The sequence below is a fragment of the Marmota marmota genome, unplaced genomic scaffold (genome assembly GCF_001458135.2).
Source record: "Marmota marmota marmota unplaced genomic scaffold, marMar, whole genome shotgun sequence".
NCBI classification, from domain to species: Eukaryota; Metazoa; Chordata; class Mammalia; order Rodentia; family Sciuridae; genus Marmota; species Marmota marmota.
This window is the reverse complement of record NW_025999913.1, coordinates 19,587,456-19,609,735: the sequence shown is the minus strand read 5'-3', so window position 1 is coordinate 19,609,735 and position 22,280 is coordinate 19,587,456. Positions and strand designations below refer to the sequence as shown.

The 22,280-nt window shown below is 39.7% G+C and overlaps 6 protein-coding genes across 6 annotated transcripts in view; 2 read left to right on the top strand and 4 right to left on the bottom strand.

Annotated features, from left to right (window-relative positions):
• The window catches only part of LOC107149328 (histone H2B type 1-C/E/F/G/I), a 30,276-nt gene extending 8,553 nt beyond the window's left edge, over nucleotides 1-21,723 (bottom strand). The window contains exons 1-2 of the mRNA XM_015494127.2: nucleotides 21,708-21,723; nucleotides 8,819-8,823 (exon numbers count right to left, since the gene is read on the bottom strand). The gene's annotated coding sequence lies outside the window, so the exon portion shown is untranslated. The remainder of the gene's footprint in view (nucleotides 1-8,818; nucleotides 8,824-21,707) is intronic.
• Nucleotides 3,564-6,459, top strand: LOC107149311 (histone H1.3). Its single transcript, XM_015494112.2, has one exon. The coding sequence runs from the start codon at nucleotides 3,641-3,643 to the stop codon at nucleotides 4,304-4,306; it is 666 nt and encodes a 221-aa protein (XP_015349598.1). The 5' UTR covers nucleotides 3,564-3,640; the 3' UTR covers nucleotides 4,307-6,459.
• On the bottom strand, nucleotides 9,568-13,885 carry LOC107149316 (histone H3.1). The gene is made up of 2 exons (XM_015494116.2): nucleotides 11,466-13,885; nucleotides 9,568-9,868 (listed from the first exon to the last, which is right to left on the bottom strand). Exon 1 carries the CDS (start codon nucleotides 11,887-11,889, stop codon nucleotides 11,479-11,481), a length of 411 nt encoding a protein of 136 aa, XP_015349602.1. The 5' UTR covers nucleotides 11,890-13,885; the 3' UTR covers nucleotides 9,568-9,868; nucleotides 11,466-11,478.
• LOC125615618 (histone H4-like) lies at nucleotides 16,730-17,071 on the bottom strand (the record flags this gene model as incomplete). The annotated part of the gene is made up of 1 exon (XM_048799923.1): nucleotides 16,730-17,071. A coding segment is annotated over one exon (336 nt), but the record flags the coding sequence as incomplete, so codon positions are not given.
• On the bottom strand, nucleotides 20,845-21,365 carry LOC107149324 (histone H2A type 1-B). The gene has a single exon (XM_015494124.2). It carries the CDS (start codon nucleotides 21,297-21,299, stop codon nucleotides 20,907-20,909), a length of 393 nt encoding a protein of 130 aa, XP_015349610.1. The 5' UTR covers nucleotides 21,300-21,365; the 3' UTR covers nucleotides 20,845-20,906.
• LOC107149331 (histone H2B type 1-C/E/F/G/I) lies at nucleotides 21,563-22,276 on the top strand. Its single transcript, XM_015494131.2, has one exon. It carries the CDS (start codon nucleotides 21,630-21,632, stop codon nucleotides 22,008-22,010), a length of 381 nt encoding a protein of 126 aa, XP_015349617.1. The 5' UTR covers nucleotides 21,563-21,629; the 3' UTR covers nucleotides 22,011-22,276.
• The last annotated feature ends 4 nt before the right edge of the window (nucleotides 22,277-22,280 follow it).

Genomic DNA, 22,280 nt, shown 5'->3' with positions numbered 1-22,280 from the left:
TAGTATTTTAAATTTTTATGCTCTACCAATAGTCATGATTAAATTTGATCACTCATGAAATGTTACATTTAGCTGAGTTCTATACCACTACATGAGGTATATACACCTACTACTTATAAGTAGCTCTAGTAAGGGGAGCCAGTGTCAATTGCATTTCCATTCTTTACCACTTTGTAAAGGGATGTCAGTATTATAAAGATGAAAGCTCCCAGGCTTGGAGATCTGATCCTCTTTGACTAAGTGGTAATGCGGTGTCTGATTCTTGAATCTCCTGACCTTCCCACTTTCTATACTAGGAGACACATTTACTAGCATGTCATAATGAATGGCACTTGCAAATTCATGTTTAACAGACAATGCTAATAAGTTATGTGGAATACTGTCCAAGTACAAAGTGACCAAAGTCATGTTCTATTCAGATCATGATTTTGTATGTATTTTAGGCACATTTCAACATTTGCTTCCTCATTGGCCTCATTTGCATTCAGTGCTTTTCATATCATAGGGGAAGATGATTTCTCAAAATCCCTTCTTTGTGGGTGTACGCTTTGTAGATAGAGAAAACAGTCATCTCCTGGACCCAGTGTCTACTTGGGATTAGGCTTTTACCATTCATACAAGTTTGAAAAGAAGTGTTCTGAACTGTGATTCTTACACTCCACCTTTCTGTGCTTATTTAAATTTAAACTAAAATTAAAAATTTCTTCAGCTACTGTATCCACTATTCATTAGACAGTGCAGATAGAGAATATTTTCTCATTGCTGAATGTTCTTCTGGTCTGTGCTGTGATAAGGGATTTCTTTAGAGGAACTTCTATTCCATTGTAGGGGAGTGTGGTGCATACTTGACAAGGAGTCTCACTGGAGGAAGTGAGGATATAGAGTATTTCCTCAAGTGTGATAGAAATAAGCCTGCTTTGGGATGCATCAGGCATCATAGATCGGAAAAAGACATAAAAAATTTTGAAAGTTTAAAAGCAGTGGTATCTTTTTTAGAAAATATAATTAATATGCCATATTTGTGCTCTCAGGGGAATTTCTAGTGGGCAGTATCCTCACGTAAGGCCATTTGGTAAGAAGCGACATTAGGTCTGATTTCTTATTTTCCTATAGACCTTTCAAGCACATTTGGTTCTAACAACACTGCATCTTCCTTTTAGTCCTTGCATTGCTGCTTTTGGCATTCATTCTGTGTAGATATTTACCTCTTGAAGCCTCTGATGTTCACTGAATTTTAAAATGCTTAAGCATAGCCCCTGTGAAATAACCTAGTGACCAATACCTTAGCCATTCATTGTGGAGGTGAAATTAATATAAAAGTTAGAGAACGTGAAGCCATGTGTTAGATTGCCATAGCTTCTAATATTTACATGTATAAAAATAATTAATGTTAGTGTATAGAATAACCTATCATTTTAGATTTAATCTATGGATCTAGATATGAATGTTTGTATATAGATTTGAGTTTCCAAAGAGAAATTCTTTTTTTTTTTTTTTTTTTAGGGCTAACTACCAAAGTAATAGGTGAAACTTGTTTTTGACTTTTAGTTTATAGTCCCAGGTGTGATCCATCTGTCAGGAACTCTGCCCATGTTACAATTTACAAAGAAGCAATAATAGAGCAACTATATTCCACACAAAGCCTTCTATAAAAATGTGACTAGGAACTTTGCTAGTGACATCAATTCTCATTTTTTGCCCTCCAAGAAAGGCAGAGGTTATATACCAAAAAATAAAGAAGTATCCATTAGCCCCAAGGTTTTCTCATTTATAGGGAACCTAAATAACTATGAGAACCAGTAAGAGTTGCCCAAGAATGAAATGGTGACATCTGCTAAGGAAATATATGTGAACAATTCTAGCAATTATTAGACAAATCCTGTTATGTCTTTGAGAATGTCCTGCATTTTATTAGTATCTTGAAGTCTACATAATGTAAATCTATACATTTAAGAAGAAAAGTACTTATATAATGTCTCTTCCTGCTGCTAGTGATGAAAGATGCTACAGAGGATGATCTTCCATAGATCCATAAAATGTTTCCTAGAAGAATTATACGCAGCTGCTGATGCAGTCCTATTAGCTGGCATCCTTTAGAACTCCTATTTGTATTTTGTGTTACATATCATGGTTTAAGGTCCCAGAGATTTGATTCCAGCCAATACAGTCTAAAAAAACGAGAGAACTTCATTTTTATGGAATTGGTTAAGTGTGAAGACATGGCATCTGTAATGTTGATTATTCTGTCTTGGATTTACATGACAAAATGTTCAAGTCATCATTAAATGAAAGTCAGCATGAATCAGTTGTTGGAAGTATAAATACTCATTAAAAGAAACAGAACACTAAGATAGTTTTCCTCTTTATTTTACAAACATGGGGCTTCATTTTGGTACCTGATTACTTGATGAAAAATATTGCTTTTGTGCTTAGTTAAATAAGAACCCAATTCTATCAGCTCTGTTGTATTATAAACTATAAGGGATGCTGTAGGAAAACCACTCATGTTTGTTCAATACCTTGAGTGTTGAACACATTCAGGTAATTAGAATTAAATAACTTGTGGCATCCTATTTCATATTTCACATGCGAAAAGCTCAGTCAGAATCATGAAATTTCAGAAAGTGATTTTTTCTAATCCTCTGTGTTCACATTTTCAATATTGAAATTTGAAGTAGCATATTTTGAGAAATAGGAAATGTGTACAACATTCTAGTTTAAAGATCGGAGAGGAAAAAGTTTTATGACAAGGTGCCTGTCATTAAATTATATTAAAGAAGTTAGTAAAATGATGTAGAACTGCCATTGTATTGCTTCTTGATTCAGTTTTCTGTCTTTTTTGCAGATGGGGTAATTGATCTCTAATGCTCAATGTTTGTTTGGAAAATCTATTTAGAAATGTTTACCTAGAAGATGAAGGGAGGTGCCTCACTCCCATCTTTGGAAACTGTTTAAATCACTAAAACAGACTCATCAGCCCAATTTATACAGTGGTATTTAAAATGCTTTTAAAAAAATCTATTATTTTTGTAAAATAATCATCCCTCTTGTATGTAGAAGTTTCTATCCCAGTGCCAATTCCTAGAGCTTGGTGCAAACAGCTCGCGGGAGTGCCTGTGTTATTGCTTCCGCGAAAAACCCGAATTTCCCTATATATCTGAGTCAAAATTAGTATATTTATATGATCTTGAGAAGATGAAAATGCACAGAACAATACTAAAAAAAAAAGATTTGCAAACGAAGTCGGGAGAAATCGTATTTTTGAGGAAAACCTGAAAGTTGTGTCAATTTGACTGAAGTTAGAAAGAGAGTTGGGGGAATTGGGAAAGTTTCAGGGTGTCGGTTTTGAAACTAGATGTAGAAAACAAGGCAGGAATGAAGCCTGAAGCCTCTGGGATCCGTTTTCCCCAAACCCCTAAACGTTTCGTGCCCAGGTTTCTTTTATTTTTATTCTTTTTTGAGGGGCAACAAACACAGCTGCCAGGCAGAGCCGAGGAACCCTCTCCACTGCTCGGCGCAAGGCACCGGGAACCAATCACCACGCAGCTTCTCTCTATATAAACCCCAGCCGCCGGCGCCCAGCACTCGCCGTTCTGACAGTTTGAGCTTACTTTTAGCTTTTTCTGGCAAGACTAGAAACATGTCCGAGACCGCTCCCGTGCCTCCCGCAGCACCCGCACCTGCGGAGAAGACACCTGTGAAGAAGAAGGCAAAAAAGGCTGGCGCCGCTGCTGGGAAGCGCAAGGCGTCCGGGCCCCCGGTGTCCGAGCTCATCACCAAGGCCGTGGCCGCCTCCAAGGAGCGCAGCGGCGTGTCCCTGGCCGCGCTCAAGAAGGCGCTGGCGGCCGCCGGCTACGACGTGGAGAAGAACAACAGCCGTATCAAGCTGGGCCTCAAGAGCCTGGTGAGCAAGGGCACCCTGGTGCAGACCAAGGGCACCGGCGCCTCCGGCTCCTTCAAGCTCAACAAGAAGGCGACCTCCGGGGAAGCGAAGCCTAAAACAAAAAAGGCGGGAGCCGCCAAGGCTAAGAAGCCCGCCGGCGCGGCCAAGAAGCCCAAGAAAGCGCCGAGCGCCGCCACCCCCAAGAAGTCCGCCAAGAAGACCCCAAAGAAGGCGAAGAAGCCCACCACTCCTGCAGGTGCCAAGAAGGTGGCCAAGAGCCCCAAAAAGGTGAAGGCTGCTAAGCCAAAGAAGGCCGCGAAGAGTCCGTCCAAGGCCAAGGCCCCAAAGCCCAAGGCAGCTAAACCTAAGGCGGCTAAGCCCAAGGTTTCCAAGGCCAAGAAGGCGGCCCCCAGGAAGAAGTAAGATTGGAGCGGGACGTCCTGCTTTTAAAATCTCAACGGCTCTTTTCAGAGCCACCCACAGATCTCACTAAAGAGCTGAGCTGGTCTGGACATAAGAACGTGTTCTTAATTTTGGCCCTAACATTTTAAGTTTAGAATTTGAACTCCCGCCTTGTCATGTGATTGGCCATTTTAATGCGCAGGGCGCCACCTCCGCGCGCATGGTTAAGACTTACTAATGCAGCCCAGTCCAATGCAGCCGGTTGGCCTAAGAAGGGCTTTTGTGTTGCGTTTTGTACTTGCTGGCCTATGCTTTTGGCTGACTCGATCTATGCGATATTAACTTTCTAAGAGGTATCCGAGTCAGATTACCAACCCCTGCTGCCAAGTGAACTGGCGAGCGGTAGTGTGTGGTTCCCGCAATATTGCAAGTGTAATCCGGGTAGGAGGAATGCTAACCCTGGGTTCTGTTTTTGTTTCCCCCACCCAGGATTATTACCAAAGCAACTGTCAAGACAATGGGGGGAAAAAGTAGTCTGGCAGTTTCGTTGAAGTTGGTTTCCTTTTTGTCTGCTGGGCTGTTTAGATTTATCCAATCAGGACGTGCCTTTTGGCATGCCTGGGCGTGCAATTGGAAGTGCACCAATGACATCTAGAATATACTTCATGTTAACTAGGGGTCTGTGGAAGATCAGGTTTGTTAGTGGAAAATGAAATTCTTTTAGAAGATTGCTTATTGTTGTCATACTATCATAGCATTAATTATTGCAGCCATCATGCCAAAGTTTAGTGTAAATAGTAAAGAGCATATTTTGCAGTTTAGAGTCTAATTTTGGTTTTCTCATTGCTGAGAATCTAGGAAGCCAGTGTTGGTTTATTCAGTTAGTAAACACGGAATGGGGGAGCAACACAACAAAAAGCTTTGAGAAGGTGGAAATGCTACTGTGTTCTTCACACATCAAGTTTTTTGTTTTTTTTTTTATAGCTGTAGGAAGATGAGTTGACCTGGATGGTCCATTTCTATATTATTTCTGTGCTTTCAAACTTCTTTTATTTTTGGAAAATTCACGTTCATTGCCAGAATTCTATAGATACTTTTGTCTTCTGGTAGGAAGCAGCTACATTTTTATTTTTACTAACCCTCAGTGCATTTTAACAATTCCTTCAATTATGAGTATATACAGATATATATGGTACATATGGATCTTGAAGTACCTGTGACATTTTCATAATTGTTAATAGCAAATACTTTCATGTCACTTTGCAGGTATAGTAGGTACTGGTTTGCACTCATTTTGACTCCTTCACACTGACTTTCAGTATTATGCCTGCAACTGAATCGTATAATTTGATGTTATTAAACTTAAAAAAAATTCTTGGTGGGTATTTTAAAGTCAGTAGCTCTCATTCTGTAATAATAATAATAATAATAATAATAATTAATAATAATAATAATTTATTATTATTATTGGCACTGGGGATGGAACCCAATGTTACTTAACCACTGAGCAACATCCCCAGCCCTTTTAATATTTTATTTTGGGACAGAGTCTCACTACATTGCTTAGGTCCTTGCTAAATTGCTGAGGCTGGCTTTGAACTAGTGATCCTTCTGCCTTAGCCTCCCAAGGTGAAAGGCATATGCAACCATGCCTGGTAATATTCTGTGTAATATAAAGAAGTGGGACCAAATGTCACAAACCCCTTAGGAGTAAAATGACTCTTTATCTTATTCTTTGTTATTATTCCCTTATTTGTTAATAGCTTATTAAATTCGACATTCTACTTAAATTTCTCAATTCAAAGGTAAGGTTAAAACCTGTATCTTTTTAGAGTTTTTGAAGCTGGAGTTCAATTTTTGTTTTTATTTTTTAAACCAGGCTGCATCATATGATTTCCCTTGTTCGGGAGAAAGCCACAGATCCTTCTCCCTTTGTGACAGTGGCTTGGTTGAGATCTGAGTAAATGGGAGACCGAAATAATAAAAAGGAAATAAAAGATCTCTGGTTTATTAAGGTTTATAAAAACTCTGCAATTGCTTCCCTTGGATCTCAGTATGTTACTGACATTCGGTGTAGTTGACATTCTTGTTTTAAAGTTATAAAAATTGTGGCTTAGACAGAAATAATGAACATAAATAAGCATTTATTGTCAATAAATGAAATGGATCTTTTACATGTTCTGTAATCCTGTCATTCTTTTTCTGATCCCCATCTATGATGGAAAAGGAGTTTTTTTTTTTGTTTTGTTTTTTTTACTTTTTAGGGTTACTGAGAAAGAAATTCATATTTTTTTTGTTAATATTAGATTCATTGTGATTTATTCAAGTCATAATCCTTTTGGAATGCAACTGGACCAATTTAACATGACCTTTGGTTTATGTCAATTTGTGTGTGCATTCTTATGCCTTGGAAAGGCACTTGTTTGCAAGGTACTGAGAACTTGTTTAGGTCTTCATCCATTTCCACAAATTTCTGTAACAGTTTAATTTAGTTACAATGAGCATCACCTAAGAGTAAAGAAGACCATAGCCATCTTAGTATGGATGGCATGAAGGCATTTTGATATTATCTCAGATGATGGAGGGCACTGATGAGTGTGTTGGAAGTGTGACAAAGTGATTTTTATGACCATTCTGAAGTCAGCACTTTCTTTTTTCTGCTTAACAACTGCTTGTTTCTTTAACTATGGGGAAAAAGCACAGTTAACATTACTATGTAGAGGCCTTGATTATCCATCCCTGTTAATAATTAAGTAGGCTAATTTTTAAAGACTTGTCAGTGTCTGTTGCATTCCCCCCGCCCCCAACACACACACTGTATCTTTTTAGTTTCCTAACTCTAGTTTTTCCAAGTCCCATTCCTAAATTCTGGTCATGAGTAAAAAGAAATCCAAACTATACTGGATGAGAATGGTTACTGGCTCCCAGCTTCCTTTGTTCAAGCTAGAGCTTGGTAGCATCTTTTCATTAGAACACTTTGCTCACACTAATGAGCACTGTTAACAACTCAAATTAGACTATTCCCTGGCCCCCAGCTTTGTTCACCTGTAAGTCCCTCTATTCTTTACTTGGGAGATTCTTCCTAATGCTTCCATTTCCACGTCAAGCTCTATCTCCATGAACAAATGTCATCTGAGTTAAAAACTAGTTACCGGCAGGCATGGTGAGTTGTGCCTTTAATTCCAGTTAGTATGAAGCCTGGGACAGGAGGAGCTTAAGTTTAAGGCTCACTTGGACAACACAGAGGAATCCCACTGAAAGAAGAAAGGAAAAGAAGCTATCTCTGTGTTCTTTTTTGAAGATTGAAGTTGGGTACCATGAATGTCAACAGAAAAAAATCTTAATGTGCTTATTTTTTTCTTTACTAGATTCTAGGGCTTGAATCTTTGCTTTGTTTTCCTCTATTTTGTGTGTGTTTGTATGTTAAATCAACTGAATCTCAGAAAGGCCATCAAGTGGGTTAAATTATTGCCAGATATTAACAATTTTCAGTATTTTTTAAAAAATATAAGAAGCCAAAAGTACTATAATTCTCTTGCTCTTTTATGATCCTGTTAGAGTCTATAAACAAGTCAAAATAACACCTGGCATTTTGCCAGAGAAATGTTAGAGTCTGTAAACAAGTCTGGATGGTGCCTGGCAAAATGCCAGAGGGAGTGGTTTGTGAAGTAACACCAGCGAGCCATTAAGTGTGGAGATTCCTTATTGGTTGACTGATGTATCTAGTTTATGTTAATTAGATAAGCTGTGTGAAATGTATAAATATCACTCCTGTCCTACAATAAATGGCTCCCACTCCTGCTGTATCAATGTACACAGTTATTCGTCACCCCCCTGGTTATTTTGCTGCAGCCGGACTGAGGCATGATCCTTTTCTTCACAGCTTGATTTTCAAATTGTCTTCTTCTCAAGTACACTATTCAAAAATTTTGGCGCTAGGTTTACTATAAACAACAACAGCAACAAAACAGAAATAAGAAATATTTGCACTATTTTTGTTTTGTGCTAATAAGGCAGGAAGATGTGGAAAAATGATACATAAAATTTCTTAATTGTCTTTTTTGAGTTTTAGCTGTTATTTCCATAAGGCAAAGCCATTGGTCATTCAGATTACATACCCCCCCCCTTCACTAATACTGGGGTTTGAACCCAGGTGCATTTACCACTGAACCAAATGCCCAGCCCTTTTTAATTTGAGATAATGTCTTGATAATTTGTTATTACTGGGATGACATGTATGTACCACTGTGCCTGGCTACCTGTTTTTTAAATTATATGTACTGTAGGGGAAGAAAGGTGTGATGTCTTTCTTTATCCATCATAGTAATGATACCCCAATGACAAAAGATAGGTTAATAAAAAATGATAAATTTATGTGATGTAGTTTACATGACATAGAAGTTTTTAGCATGAAGACCCAAAACTCAAGGCAAACTATTCATTTATGTGCTTATGTTTGATAAAGTGTGGACAGCCATGTAGACATATGATTGGACATAATTTAATGATAATAGAATATGTGGGGAAACCCAGCAAGACTTCTCCAGATTCTTCTTGACCTTGCTGGGTGACAGTCTTTCCTCCTTGTTGAGGAGCAACTCCTTCTTAACTAGGTGAAATGTTATGAAAAATGTTATGAATGTTATGAAAAATCTTTTGATCCACCATCAGACAAGGTAGGTTAGGGAAGTTCATTATGTTCAGCTCCCAGGCAATGAAAGATGGGGGAAAATTAGAATAATATATTTAGGCTTTGTGGCTTGCATTGGGGGAAAAGTGGCTCTAATGTCTTATTATGAGGAAGAGAATCCAATTTCAGTGCCATGCCTGGGGATGGGGGAGGAAGAGGAGATAGAGACAGGACAGTTGAAGGTCAGGAAGAAATTTTGTTTTTGAAGCTGCATTAGTTTGGGGTATCATTTTCTATGCTCCAACAGTAGTTAAAGAAGGCCCTGGAATGGATATATATAGTTGAATGTTCCAACATATAAAATATTATGAATATTATGACTCAAATCTGTAATCTTCCCTAAGCAAAAATCAAAATTCATTTTAAAACATCAGCTAGTAACCACTGTCTTTGTGTTAGCTTTTGAAAATTGAAAAAAAAAAAAAAATGTGTGTGTGTGTGTATGTAGCTAACACATCTAGGGTATTAATGACATGCTGGGTATAAAATCTAAAACCTGCCAATGTTGTGTTTTTATGTACATTTATCAGTTACATTTTCTGACAACTTTCTGTAATTGTACAATAGAACTTCATAATTACATAGGAACCTGTTAATTTCAAAATTCATGCATTTATTTTAAAATATGCAATATGAAATAATTAAAATTGTGCCAATGAAAATATCACAGTCTTCCTTTGACAGCTTCTCAGATGATAAAGTCCTCAGGGTACTGGTGATAATTGTGCTGATGCTGTTCTTTAAAAAATCATAATTATTAATGGGAAACGTTTTGGATCCACCACTTATCTAAATTTTTTTAGTTTCCTCTTCATTTTAGTACTTGTATAATAGCCATTATGTGTCTTAGCTAGTAGTGTACTGTTGAAGCTTCATATAATGATCCATGACTTCTGGCAAATTGAAAATACACAGTAAATGTTGATTATTACTATTTCCATTACCAAAACTATATATTGAAATTACATAAACCTTATTTAAAATATATTAACAGGTATACATTACATATATACACTACATAAAACTATATAACTAGGAATGCATTCAATGGTAAGTTTTGTTTGCTCAATAATCTTTTATTTTAAGTGTTAATATGATCAAAATATTTTCTGAGGGTTTTTTTTTTTTTTTTTTTTTTTTGGCAAAGGAGCATCCTAGGTGTTCTGGTGGATTTAATGGCACAATGATTTATGTGCCAACTGAATCCTCATTCCTCCAAGTCCAATACCATGACAGAAACAGGTTGAAAACTTATGTGCCAGAATTTGAACAAATTTATAGTATACAGGAAAATACATTCAATCGTGGAATGCTTTTTTCCAACACTGTAGGGGTCAATAATATTATAAATATCTAGTACTCTAGTATTTTAATTGTGGAGAGTTGATCTTTTTTTCAAAGATACTCAAATGCCTGAGTTCACAGCACTCAAGTCTCAAATGTTTTGCAGACTTTCCATGATTATAAATTTCTTTTATATAATTGCCAGGATATACTATGATTAACTTTGCTTGTGTATCTCTAGAAATTGCCTATATTGATTTTACCACCCATCAGCATATCTTAATAACGTTTTATTCTTAAACATTTCTTAATAACGTTTTATTCTTAAACATATTCTTAAACATTTATTGTGATATTGTGAATTCAACCCAACTGGTTCTTCTGCAAGAAAGCCTGCAACTTAAAACAGCTAGTTCTCTACTCCAAGCCACATGTCCTGTCTTCTTCCCTTATTTTAAGAATATGCTTTTTGAGAGAAGGATATCACTAAATTGCCCAGGCTGGACTGTTTAACATGAAATCTCCCGCCATACATATCCTTCTACATTTTCAAGGTAGTGTGCCTGTGTAGTTTCAGAATAGAATTGCTGTCTCCCTTCCCTTCAGGTCCTGTTTGGACATAAGCTTCCTTCCCTAGGACCAGGGATCTATGATATAATGATCGTTGCCAAGTACTTTGCAAAATCTATGTCCTTCGTATTCAGGGTAATAATCGAAACCTTGGCCATCAGGGTTGCATGCAGGGCCACGAGGTGGCTGGCTTGCACTAGTAGAGATAGGCCTCTGTAACTAGCAAGGAAAGGTACCCTCTGATGAATACCAGGAGCCTTGACACCCTGAACTATTTTCAAAATCAAAGTAGAATTATGGAAATCCAACTATTTTAAGTTGTTCGTGCTTAAGGTGGACGGCCATCACTTGAGATAGTGCAAAGAAGCAGAAACTCAAGTGTAAGTTAAAAAGTCCCTTAAGACTTACCAATTAGACACCAACATAAATCTTTGCCATTTATAACTAGGGCAGAAAATCAGCAAAACAAAACCATGGAAAAAAGGCTTGACTTAAAAAGGTAAAAAGAGCATATTACGTAAGAACTTGACCTTAAGTTAGTGCAAAGTTATCCCTTACTTTGCGAGTACTGCAGCATCTTCCAGTAAGATGTATTTGGCCCTGAAAAGAGCCTTTAAACCTTATTCGAACACTCACTCGGCAAAATATTTTACGCTCTCTCCCCGCGGATGCGGCGGGCCAGCTGGATGTCCTTGGGCATGATGGTGACGCGCTTGGCGTGGATGGCGCACAGGTTGGTGTCCTCGAACAACCCCACCAGGTAGGCCTCGCAGGCCTCCTGCAGGGCCATGACGGCCGAGCTCTGGAAGCGCAGGTCGGTCTTGAAGTCCTGCGCGATCTCGCGCACCAGGCGCTGGAATGGCAGCTTGCGGATCAGCAGCTCGGTGGACTTCTGGTAGCGGCGGATCTCGCGCAGCGCCACGGTGCCGGGCCGGTAGCGGTGAGGCTTCTTGACGCCGCCGGTGGCCGGGGCGCTCTTGCGAGCGGCCTTGGTGGCCAGCTGCTTGCGCGGCGCTTTACCGCCGGTGGACTTGCGCGCGGTCTGCTTAGTGCGGGCCATGGCTTTGGGTCAGCTCAGTAAGAAGAGGAAGTTTTGCTGGCTCCTCTATTTATACAAACAGAAAGGCCCTGATTGGATTGCACTGGGATTGGATTGTGGACAACGCCCTTGTAGTCCGTGGGTGGAGTCCGGAAGTGCTTGGGGTGGTTCGCTCTTGCTTCTTCCTTTCAGTGCAGATTTTGAGCGTTAATTTCAGTTAAATAGCCTTTAAAAACCGTTTTCTGAACAGTTACTTTGACAATGTGTCATACCTCTAACATTACATATAAACAATCATAGGTTATTGTTCCGCTCTACAAAACAGAATAAGTTGCTTTAGGATTCTAGTTTTCAAAAGCTTTCTTTTTTGCTTACTTAATGTTTCCATCCAAGTGTCCTCATCCGCCCATTTAAAAGTCCAGGGCCAGGAGTGTGAGCTAGTGGTGCAGTGCTTACACACCATGCGTGAGGGTTCTGGGTTCAATACAGCACCTTTAAAAAAAATTAAGAATAACATCTAAGTCCATTATCTACTGATTACGCATCTTTTCTGAATCTTAGTTTCACTATATTTACTGTAAATAGCTAAGCCTCTTAGACACAGTCTTTTATGATATTCTGTTCCAAAGTACAGAATTTTGTTTCCCACCGGGCACACGCTGCACGATCCTCTAATTTGTTGTTGCTGGCTCTTTAAGGCGGAGGCGAACCCCGGCAAGATGGCGGTGGAGAACCGCTGTGTGTCTTTTCAGGCACCCGTGACGCAGCGTTTGGAAATTCTTGCTGGAGAGATCGGAGGTGTCCTGCGCAATTTCAGACATCAGCGGAGCTGTCAGGACTGGATTGTCCCAGACAACAGGATTCCTTTACGTGTTTCAACACTCAAACGCCACAGTCGGTACATCTTTTCAAAAGGGACATTTACTGGGAAAAATTCTTAGTAAAGAAAATTATGATATGGCACGGAAATCAGCCTATTGGCTCCCCAGCAAGTTCATTTTTCAGCCAATGAAAAGAAAGCAGATTGGTAACGCACAATTTACATACTCTTAGTCCATTGGGTAGTATGGTCCAATCAGAGCGTACACTTCTAAGTCCTGTTTTGCATGAGCCTGTATATATAAGAGGACCTTGAGCACCTGTTAGTGGAACTAAATTTTCGTGTCCTGTTGTTTTTTCTTGAAGCCATTTTAGAAAGAGAACACCAGTTTCCAAAATGTCAGAGCTAAGACACAGTGGAAGGATCACCCATGCACACAAACAAAATCCATAAACTACAGCAAAGACAGCTATTTTATGTAAGTTTGTAAGGTCCTAGATAAAGTCCACCCTGATTGTGGCATTCAGTCTAAGGCCTTGGGCATCCTGAACGTGTTTGAGAGCTTGGAGAAGTCTCTCCTGGCACTTCATGATAAGTGCTTAACCATCAGCTCTAGGGAGGTTCAGACAGTTGTGTGCCTATTGTTGTCAGAGGAATTTACCAAATACAAAGTTTTATCAGAGCCACTCATTTTTGCCAGATCGAGATACTTGTACTATGTTTTGTAAATATATTTTCTTTTCACATTTGACCCGTTGTACTTAAGGAGGAAACATCATGACAGTGTGTGTGGCTTACTTTAGTGCAGCAGAATTTAGGAACTGTATAGGAGGAAATTCCCGTCCCTATATGTATGTAGTGTTGCCAAAAGCCTGGTATTGTCCCTGATGCCAATCCAATAATGAGGACATGATTTTGAGAAAAAAGAAAAGGAAGGTTTACTGCTTTGCTTGCAAAGGAGAAACACTGGGGACTCCTGTCCCAAAGGCTGTGATTCTGTTCATCAGCAGGAACTGGGGACTTTGGAAGGTGTGATTCAAAGGCTACATTCAATCTGTTGTCTGTTTAGACTTCTAATTCATTTGTTAATTTGGGAGATAGTCATTTCTGAGATCTTCTGCTGCCATCCCCAAAGTCTGAATTACTTCCTTCCAATGGTGGACACGTGCTCAAGAACAAATATCTGTCTGGGATGGAGAAGAAAGGTAATTGTATTTGCCCTGAGATTAGGGAGGGGGAGAGATAAGGGAGGAGCAGGCAGAGAGAAAGAGAAAGAAAGAAGTCCATTTAAAAAATGTTTCAGTGGCAGAGCATCAGGGACTATATTCAAAAAATAAATTGGACTACTGTAGTACTACTTTATACTATTTATTTATTTTCAGGCCTTAAGGTCTGTATATAGCGATTTTCTAAATACTTGAATGTTCTCAAACTTGTCCCATATTTAGCTTTCATAATTTTATACTGGCTAACTGCGAAGTTCAATGTAGCCCGATGCTTATATGACTGGGCCTTGGGTGCTTTCTAATATGTTGCCTACTTTTTGATTTTATGTGCCTTACAAATTGAAAAATACATTTTACTGAGGTGATGTAATGTCACTACTACAGTACAGAAAGAATAGACCTGAGTGTGTTTTTCAACCTGAAAGTCTAATATTGTTACCGTTGTTGTCTAGTACATTAAATTTTTCTGTTCCCAGCTTTCACTTAGTTTGGGTCACTAAGTTTCCTTCACTTAGATATGGAGAGGGATGGATTTTAAGAGCTCTGTTATTCCCTGGAGGTATAATCTAAAGTTCTCTGAAGAAGCCACCTTTGTATTGAAGATCCTGCAAGCTGCTTGGCTGACTAGAACATCTTAATTGTGGAGAGATGGACTGTTGCAAGATTGAGAGGCAAAATGATCTTGGGCTAGCCTTAGTCAATTTAATAGCCATTTACTACCACCTGTGTATCTGAGCTAATATACTTGTGACTACTAGTTAAATCTTTTGGAAGTTTCTTTTCAGCTTTGCTGACCTCTACATTTCACCAATCCTCAAGTATAAAAATGTTGTAAAATAACATCTGAAACCTATATACAAGAATTTTCCCCACTCTGTTGCAGCCCTACCTATCTATATCCCCACCAGTGTGTGCAGTAAATGCATTGATTTCTATCTTTTTTTTTTTTGTGACTATTAAAATTTATGTAACCACTTCTGTTGTGGAGCATATTCTTCAGAGTGACCTCAATCCATATTCCCACGCCTTGGCCAATCATATTTGGCTCAGAATAAATTATCTCTTTTGGAGCAAGAACTGTGTTTTGCATCCACAAAGCACACAAAGATGTGGTCGCATATGGTTCCTGTCTTGAAAGTAGACCATTTGTGTTTGTGATGCTGAAAGTGAAATGACCTTTTCAATTATATTTGAGCACATGCCAATGCTTAAAAACTGTTAAAATAAACCACCAAGCCATGATAGTTGTCTGTGGTGGTCCTGAACTTGATATTTGATGGTGACATGGTAGTGAAACAGGATAGGTTATTTTTTTTTTTTTAAGTGTAAGTCTTTTAGTAGATAAAAATTACAGGCTATGTTCACACAATAGCGTGGAGGCCACCTTACGAATTATTAGATTTCAGTACTGTCAGAAAAAATAGATGTCTAAGAACCAAAAGAAAGACTGACTATATACCACTCCATGGTATTCTGATTCATTCTATTAGCCCGTAAGCAGGAATCTGGTTTAGAGGTGAGGTGAAGTGCACCAGTTGAAGGTGCCTGTAATGGGGTACTGCCAGTGACCTCTTGTAAAAACTAGGACATGAAAAAAAAAAAAAAATCTCCATTTCATTTTTAACCTCCTGTTTTCTTGGATGAGATCCATGTTATCAAAGATTATCAAGAGAAAGATACACATTTATTCCATGACATGTGAGATCATAAAAATTAAGACCCATTGGCATACGTAGAAATTGAATGCTTAAATACTGAAATTGACAGAATAGTAAATGATGAAGACATAAAAAAGGGGTTTGTGGGCTGGGGATGTGGCTCAAGCAGTAGCGCACTCTCCTGGTATGCACAGGGTGCTGGGTTAGATCCTCAACACCACATAAAAATAAAGATATTGTGTCCATCTAAAACTAAAAAATATTAAAAAAAAAAAAAAAAAAAGANTGCGCCTTGGTCACCGCCTTTTTAGAACACTTTTTTGGGGCAGGAGCGGACTTTGCTGGCTCAGGCATGGCAAAAGATATTAAAAAAAAAAAAAAAAAAAAGAGGGATTTGTGCTAAGGTAATTAGTGGTGGCACAGTACTTACTTTGGATGTTAAGCATTTCTTCAATAAGGCTTGTTTAGTACAGATTCCTCTTCACAGGCCTAACGATGGTAATAAAATACTTTCATTCAGGTATAGGAAGGGCATGTTACCTATGGAGGGTTATCTCCCTGATTTTGGGCAGAGAAAGTAGAGGCCAGGGGAGAGTGCCTAAAACCTGTCTACCCTCCCACTCCCAATTTTGTTCTATATCCTTACTCCTAGATGGCATGTTTTGGTCTGGCATATTCTGCTGCCTTTCAAGGCCAAGATACAGAAGACGAGCTTTACCTGACTCTTCGTTAGGAGTATTTCAAAATTTATTTTCTAGTTGCTAAAATTATGCTATAGCCAAGCACCTGTTTTGCTTTTATAGCTGACAAAAATACCCAAAACTTTGAGGAAACTAAAGCTATGGCTTATAAAATAGCATGGAGCAAAGGAGAAATAACATGTGGGTTAACAAGCTGCTCGTTTCCTGAACCTTGGACAACTTGAAGCTTTTACCGGTCGACTCCCAGCTGAGGTTCTACAGACCAATCCCACTGCGACTCATTGGCAAGGGTTCACTCCCCAACGTGACCGCATTAACAAGGAGTAAACAATTATAGTAGTTGATGTAACAATAATTTGGACAAGAGCAGTACACCCTCTGAATTACCTTATTTTCAATTGCAGGAGAAAAGCAAAGCAACTCCACAGCCCTTTAGAGTGAAAAGTAAAGTGGCCCTGAAACTCAACCCCCGAAGCCGTAGAGGGTGCGGCCCTGGCGCTTGAGCGCGTAGACCACGTCCACGGCCGTGACCGTCTTGCGCTTGGCGTGCTCCGTGTAGGTGATGGCGTCGCGGATCACGTTCTCCAGGAACACCTTGAGCACGCCGCGGGTCTCCTCGTAGATGAGCCCGGAGATGCGCTTGACGCCGCCACGGCGGGCCAGGCGGCGGATGGCGGGCTTGGTGATGCCCTGGATGTTGTCCCGCAGGACTTTGCGGTGGCGCTTGGCGCCGCCTTTGCCTAGGCCTTTGCCTCCTTTCCCACGACCAGACACGGTTAAAAGTTGGGGACAAGTAATTCACAATGCTGCAAAACGTATGTTTATAGTCCTCCTGCGGACCTTATTGAAAACCAGACATGAGGGCGGGAAAGAGTGAGAGGATGGTTCCAAAATCATTGGTCACCGCCCACAGTGCTTGCGAAGCCCATAGGCAGAGGGAGGAGGAGACAAAGAGTGCAGTGTGTTCCTGCTTGCCCATTGATTCCGAAACCTAAAAGTACCGGTAGGATTGAAGCCATGCTTAGGGTTGTGGATGAATTTTTATAAATACACTTTGTCATGACGAATATGCATGATTTACTTGCTTCTCTCCAATTTAAAACTAACTGTTCACTTTGGATCAAATCGAAAGGGTTATTGACACTGTTACAATGCCCTAGGGAGTGAGGACTGAACTGAGATCCACTATAGGAACGAAGTCTGTGGGCCCACAGATGGACTTCTAGTTTAGTACTCTTGAATCTCTTCCTAAAGTCTTTGGCAGCCTGGCTCTACCTTCAGTTGCTATCCTAATTCCCATCTCTGTGTTTGTGTAAAATTTTGATTTAAAAAGTCATTGTGAAATTTTCGTGATCACATTTAAATTTATTTAATCACTTCTTATGACCACCTCCACACCTCTAACAATTCCTCCTTGGATTTCCACTGTCTGATAAAGTAGAGCGACTTGTAACATTGGGAATATGGATGTTGCTCCTGAGGACTGAATTTTTTTAATGTGATGTAATTTAAAAAGCTACTCTGCATTAATTGGAAAATATCAGGTATATTTGAGCAACTCATGAAATTACTGTATGGTTGTAATTTTAAGGCTGATACAAAGTTACCTCCAATAAAATGTAAATATTATTTGAGTAAAATATACACCAAATAAAGATTTGCAGAAAGTGTGAAATATTTCAATAAAAAAAATGTTTGGTATTGATTTTGTATTCCATAGTAGTAGTGTCAGGACTCCTCCTTTCCTCCTGTGTTTGGGGTTTCTTATTAAATGCTGATGGCATAGGTTTCAAAACACTGGATTTTGAATGATTCAATGAGATTTAATATGATACTGGATTGAAGACAGAATGAAACATAAAAAAATCGCTTGTGCTGGAAAATATATCATTATATTTGTCTTGTCAAATATATCATTACTCATCAAGGCAAGGATAATGGACAGCCAGAAAAATTATTAACATTTGAATTATTCAAAGGTAGAGTGTCCATAGAAGGAGACTATACTTTTGCCCTTGAAAGTGTGAGCATCCAAAACTGATTCTTAAAACAATTGGTGTCTATGAAAGTTCAAGCTTAAATATATACAATAAAAGTTCTGTAGGTTAGAAGTAGTAGTCATTGGGAAAAAAACCCATTTGAAAACAAAAAGAAAGTCTGAAGCTTTTTACTATTCCTGAAAGCCTTTTGAAGCTAAGAATGAGATAAGAAAGCCAGGTTGATTTCTTTGGAGTCCAGAAAGAATGACAAATGAAATATTGTGCTATGTGATAAATGAGTATAGGAAGGATATCAAGGAGCTATACCATGAGAATCCACAGAAATATATCTTGCAATTTTTTGCATTTTATTTGTTTTTATTTCTAGTAAGAGTAAGCTCTTCTAAAATAGTAGACATGGGGCTGGGAATGTGGCTTGGTGGTAGAGCACTTACTTGCCTAGGATGTAAGAGGCTCTGCAGGGTTTGATCCTCAGCTTTATCCATCTCCCTCCTTCAAAAAACAAAAATTTAAGAGGTGTCATATGTATTAACTGAAGGTAAAGAGGTGCTAGAATCTGTACTGATCCTTTCACATTCTTTCCATAAGTGAACACTTGTTCTGAAGGTCATCTCAAGACATCATTGATAACAACATGATGAGAAGATTAAAGTGAAGCCATAAATCAGTTTCTTCAGCAGGAGTGGCTCATTAAATACATGAATGTATGGACTCTGATCTATGGAGAATAGTTCTGAACCCTTTTTAGAAACAATCAAACTATGGATTGAGATAAAGGATGGATTATATTTCCTTTCACTATCATATGAGCACATAGTCTAAAAGGCCTGCCCAAGCTTTTAAAAAGTCTTCTAGGGGAATGTGCATCCATTTGGCTCTTTATTAGGGCACTGTTTCTGTGTTTTTTAATTATAAACTTGTAGGATATTGATGATTGTAATGATTTTTGCCCAATTACAGAGCACACATATCTTTGCAGTAGAAAAACATCTCATATATAGCCCCTCCAAAAAAGAAAACAACAACAACAAAACCCACATTTATTACATTCATTATATATTTGAGACTTGGTTTATTATTGTGAATTTTATACTTTGATAACTGTCATATGGTAATGGTATAAGAGACCATTTTTTTTTGATTATGAAAAAAAGCAAGTACTTGATTTTTAGGTTTCTGTGGCATATGCCGATGTTTCTAGGACTATCAAGAATTCCTTTCATCTGATTTTCACGGATTTTGACCACAGTGATTATGGTTATCGCACATGTTACACACACACACACACACACACACACACACATTTTGCATTGTATATACAGATGTCAGGTGGAATGCCTTCTTGTCAGCAATAGCAATCTTGATATCACTGGTTATTGGTGATGAGTTCTGCTTCCTCACCTGTTGAAGTGTGAACATTAGAGAAGCACACTGAGGCAAGCATATAAACCCAGGTATATTTAAGAAGGAGTGACTTAGACTTCTCTTGGAAGGGAAAAGAAGCCAGGCGTTCTGCCCTTTTTATATGTCCTAGGATTCCTTTCTTCTGCTCTCTTCCGCTTATCTCTCTCCTTCCCGTGTAGGTGACTACCTCCGGGAATGCTTGGTGGGATGGCCAAAAGGTGGGAAACAGGTGTGCTGAAAGGGGAAGGCTCAGAAGGCTCCTAGGGGAAGGCTCCTAGGGGAAGGCTCCTAGATCCAACCTGTACTGACTGCCTAATTCTGGCTTCAACCACTTTTAAAAATTACCACTTAGAATAGAAACCACTCCACAAATGACTGAGCCTTCAGCTACAAATCCAGCTGTCTAGTTTGAAAGAAAATCTTCCAAAAAAAAAAAAAAAAAGGATTTCCTAAATACATTGCACACCATCACATTGTTAACTCACAAACAGGGGTCCAGCTAGAAAACCCATGTGTATACTTATCATTTAAATTCGTAAAACTTCATGCATTCTGTCCCCCCCCCCCCCCCACATTTCACACAGCTGTAATAGTGANCCAAAAAAAAAAAACAGGCAAAAGTGTTACAACAGTTTTCATTGTCAAAACGGAATGATCCCTCTGAAGAACCTTTTTTTTCAGTTCTGGGGAAATAGCATATTTGAATTATTCTGACATCAGATGCAGCAAGCACACTAGATGTTCTTGGTATGAAAGGGCCCTCTTGGATGGGATACCATGCACATTGTGTCCTGGATAAAACCTATGATGTAGGCAGCCTAGGGACTTGGCGCCTTCTTCTTGGTAATTCAAAAAACCCGCCCTGCAAAGTGATTGGGTAGCTTTTCTCTTTGTTCTCGTTCTTATTTTTAATAATTCTTTTCTAACAATAATGCATGACACTTCTCTATAGGAATTGGGGTACCAGGAACCGAGTTTTTCCTCCTACTTTTAGTGTTTGAATCATAAAATATAATTAAACACAATGCACTGTTGCAGAGTCAAAAACGAGCACTTTCCTCTAGTGTTGGGATCTATTAATTGTAGCTCCGGAAATACAGTAAAATGAAAAATGAAGCCTAAACATTTAGGCTTAACGTATTCCAGCACTTTTAAAAGAATTAGTGGGTGGCTCTGAAAAGAGCCTTTGATTTCGGAGAATAAGAAGTACTGCAAAAATTCTAGGCTTCTCACTTTCCCTTGGCCTTATGGTGGCTCTCGGTCTTCTTGGGCAGTAGCACCGCCTGGATGTTGGGCAGGACGCCACCCTGAGCGATGGTCACTCGGCCCAGCAGTTTGTTGAGCTCCTCGTCGTTGCGGATGGCCAGCTGCAGGTGGCGCGGGATGATGCGCGTCTTCTTGTTGTCGCGGGCGGCGTTGCCAGCCAGCTCCAGGATCTCGGCCGTCAGGTACTCGAGCACAGCGGCCAGGTAGACCGGCGCACCGGCGCCCACCCGCTCCGAGTAGTTGCCTTTTCGTAGCAGCCGATGCACACGACCCACTGGAAACTGAAGACCCGCTCGGGAAGAACGAGTCTTGGCCTTGGCCCGCGCCTTGCCGCCCTGTTTTCCGCGTCCAGACATTCTGGTTCGGGACACAAGCAACAAACAATCTGAGGAAAAGCAAAAATGAAATGGTGTAAGTGAAGCTACAAGAAGCTACTTATAGTGGTAGGTAGAATTGGAAATGGCGAATTTGGATTGGTTAAAATTTTCATTTGCTATTCACCCAATAAGAAAGGAACTATGATGCAATCAAATTTGCATATGTTCCGTCATCACTAGATTTTCAAATCACATCTAAAAGTTTTTCAATCCCTTATTTGCATACAAGCCCTATAAAAGAAGAGGCCCCAAACAGACTCCATCTCTGTATTTCTTTTTCCTTTCTTGTTGTGTGTAATTTCCAGCGAAATGCCTGAGCCTGCAAAGTCCGCTCCTGCTCCGAAGAAGGGCTCCAAGAAGGCGGTGACCAAGGCGCAGAAAAAGGACGGCAAGAAGCGCAAGCGCAGCCGCAAGGAGAGCTATTCCGTCTACGTGTACAAGGTGCTCAAGCAGGTGCACCCCGACACCGGCATCTCGTCCAAGGCCATGGGCATCATGAACTCGTTCGTCAATGACATCTTCGAGCGCATCGCGGGCGAGGCCTCGCGCCTGGCGCACTACAACAAGCGCTCCACCATCACGTCCCGGGAGATCCAGACGGCCGTGCGCCTGCTGCTGCCCGGGGAGCTGGCCAAGCACGCCGTGTCGGAGGGCACCAAGGCGGTCACTAAGTACACCAGCTCCAAGTGAGCAGTTTGTACTTCCAACAAACCAAAGGCTCTTTTCAGAGCCACATATCTTCACAGGAAGAGTTGTAGATGTATTTGCACTCCGATACATGCTGTGAAATGAGATGGTTTCAGATTGGAGAACAACTCTGATCCAGTTTGACCCAGATTTGTCAATCTTTGCAAGTTACTTTGTCCAGGAATTGCCAGGAAATTATGCAAATGCAACTGAAACACAGTAACAACCTTTTCATTAAATTTTCAAGAATCCACATGATAGCCAAGAAATGTT

Coding starts and splice junctions, on each gene's coding strand:
- LOC107149316 (XM_015494116.2), bottom strand. CDS start 11,889: ATGGCCCGCACTAAGCAGACCGCGCGCAAGTCCACCGGCGGTAAAGCG.
- LOC107149331 (XM_015494131.2), top strand. CDS start 21,630: ATGCCTGAGCCTGCAAAGTCCGCTCCTGCTCCGAAGAAGGGCTCCAAG.
- LOC107149311 (XM_015494112.2), top strand. CDS start 3,641: ATGTCCGAGACCGCTCCCGTGCCTCCCGCAGCACCCGCACCTGCGGAG.
- LOC107149324 (XM_015494124.2), bottom strand. CDS start 21,299: ATGTCTGGACGCGGAAAACAGGGCGGCAAGGCGCGGGCCAAGGCCAAG.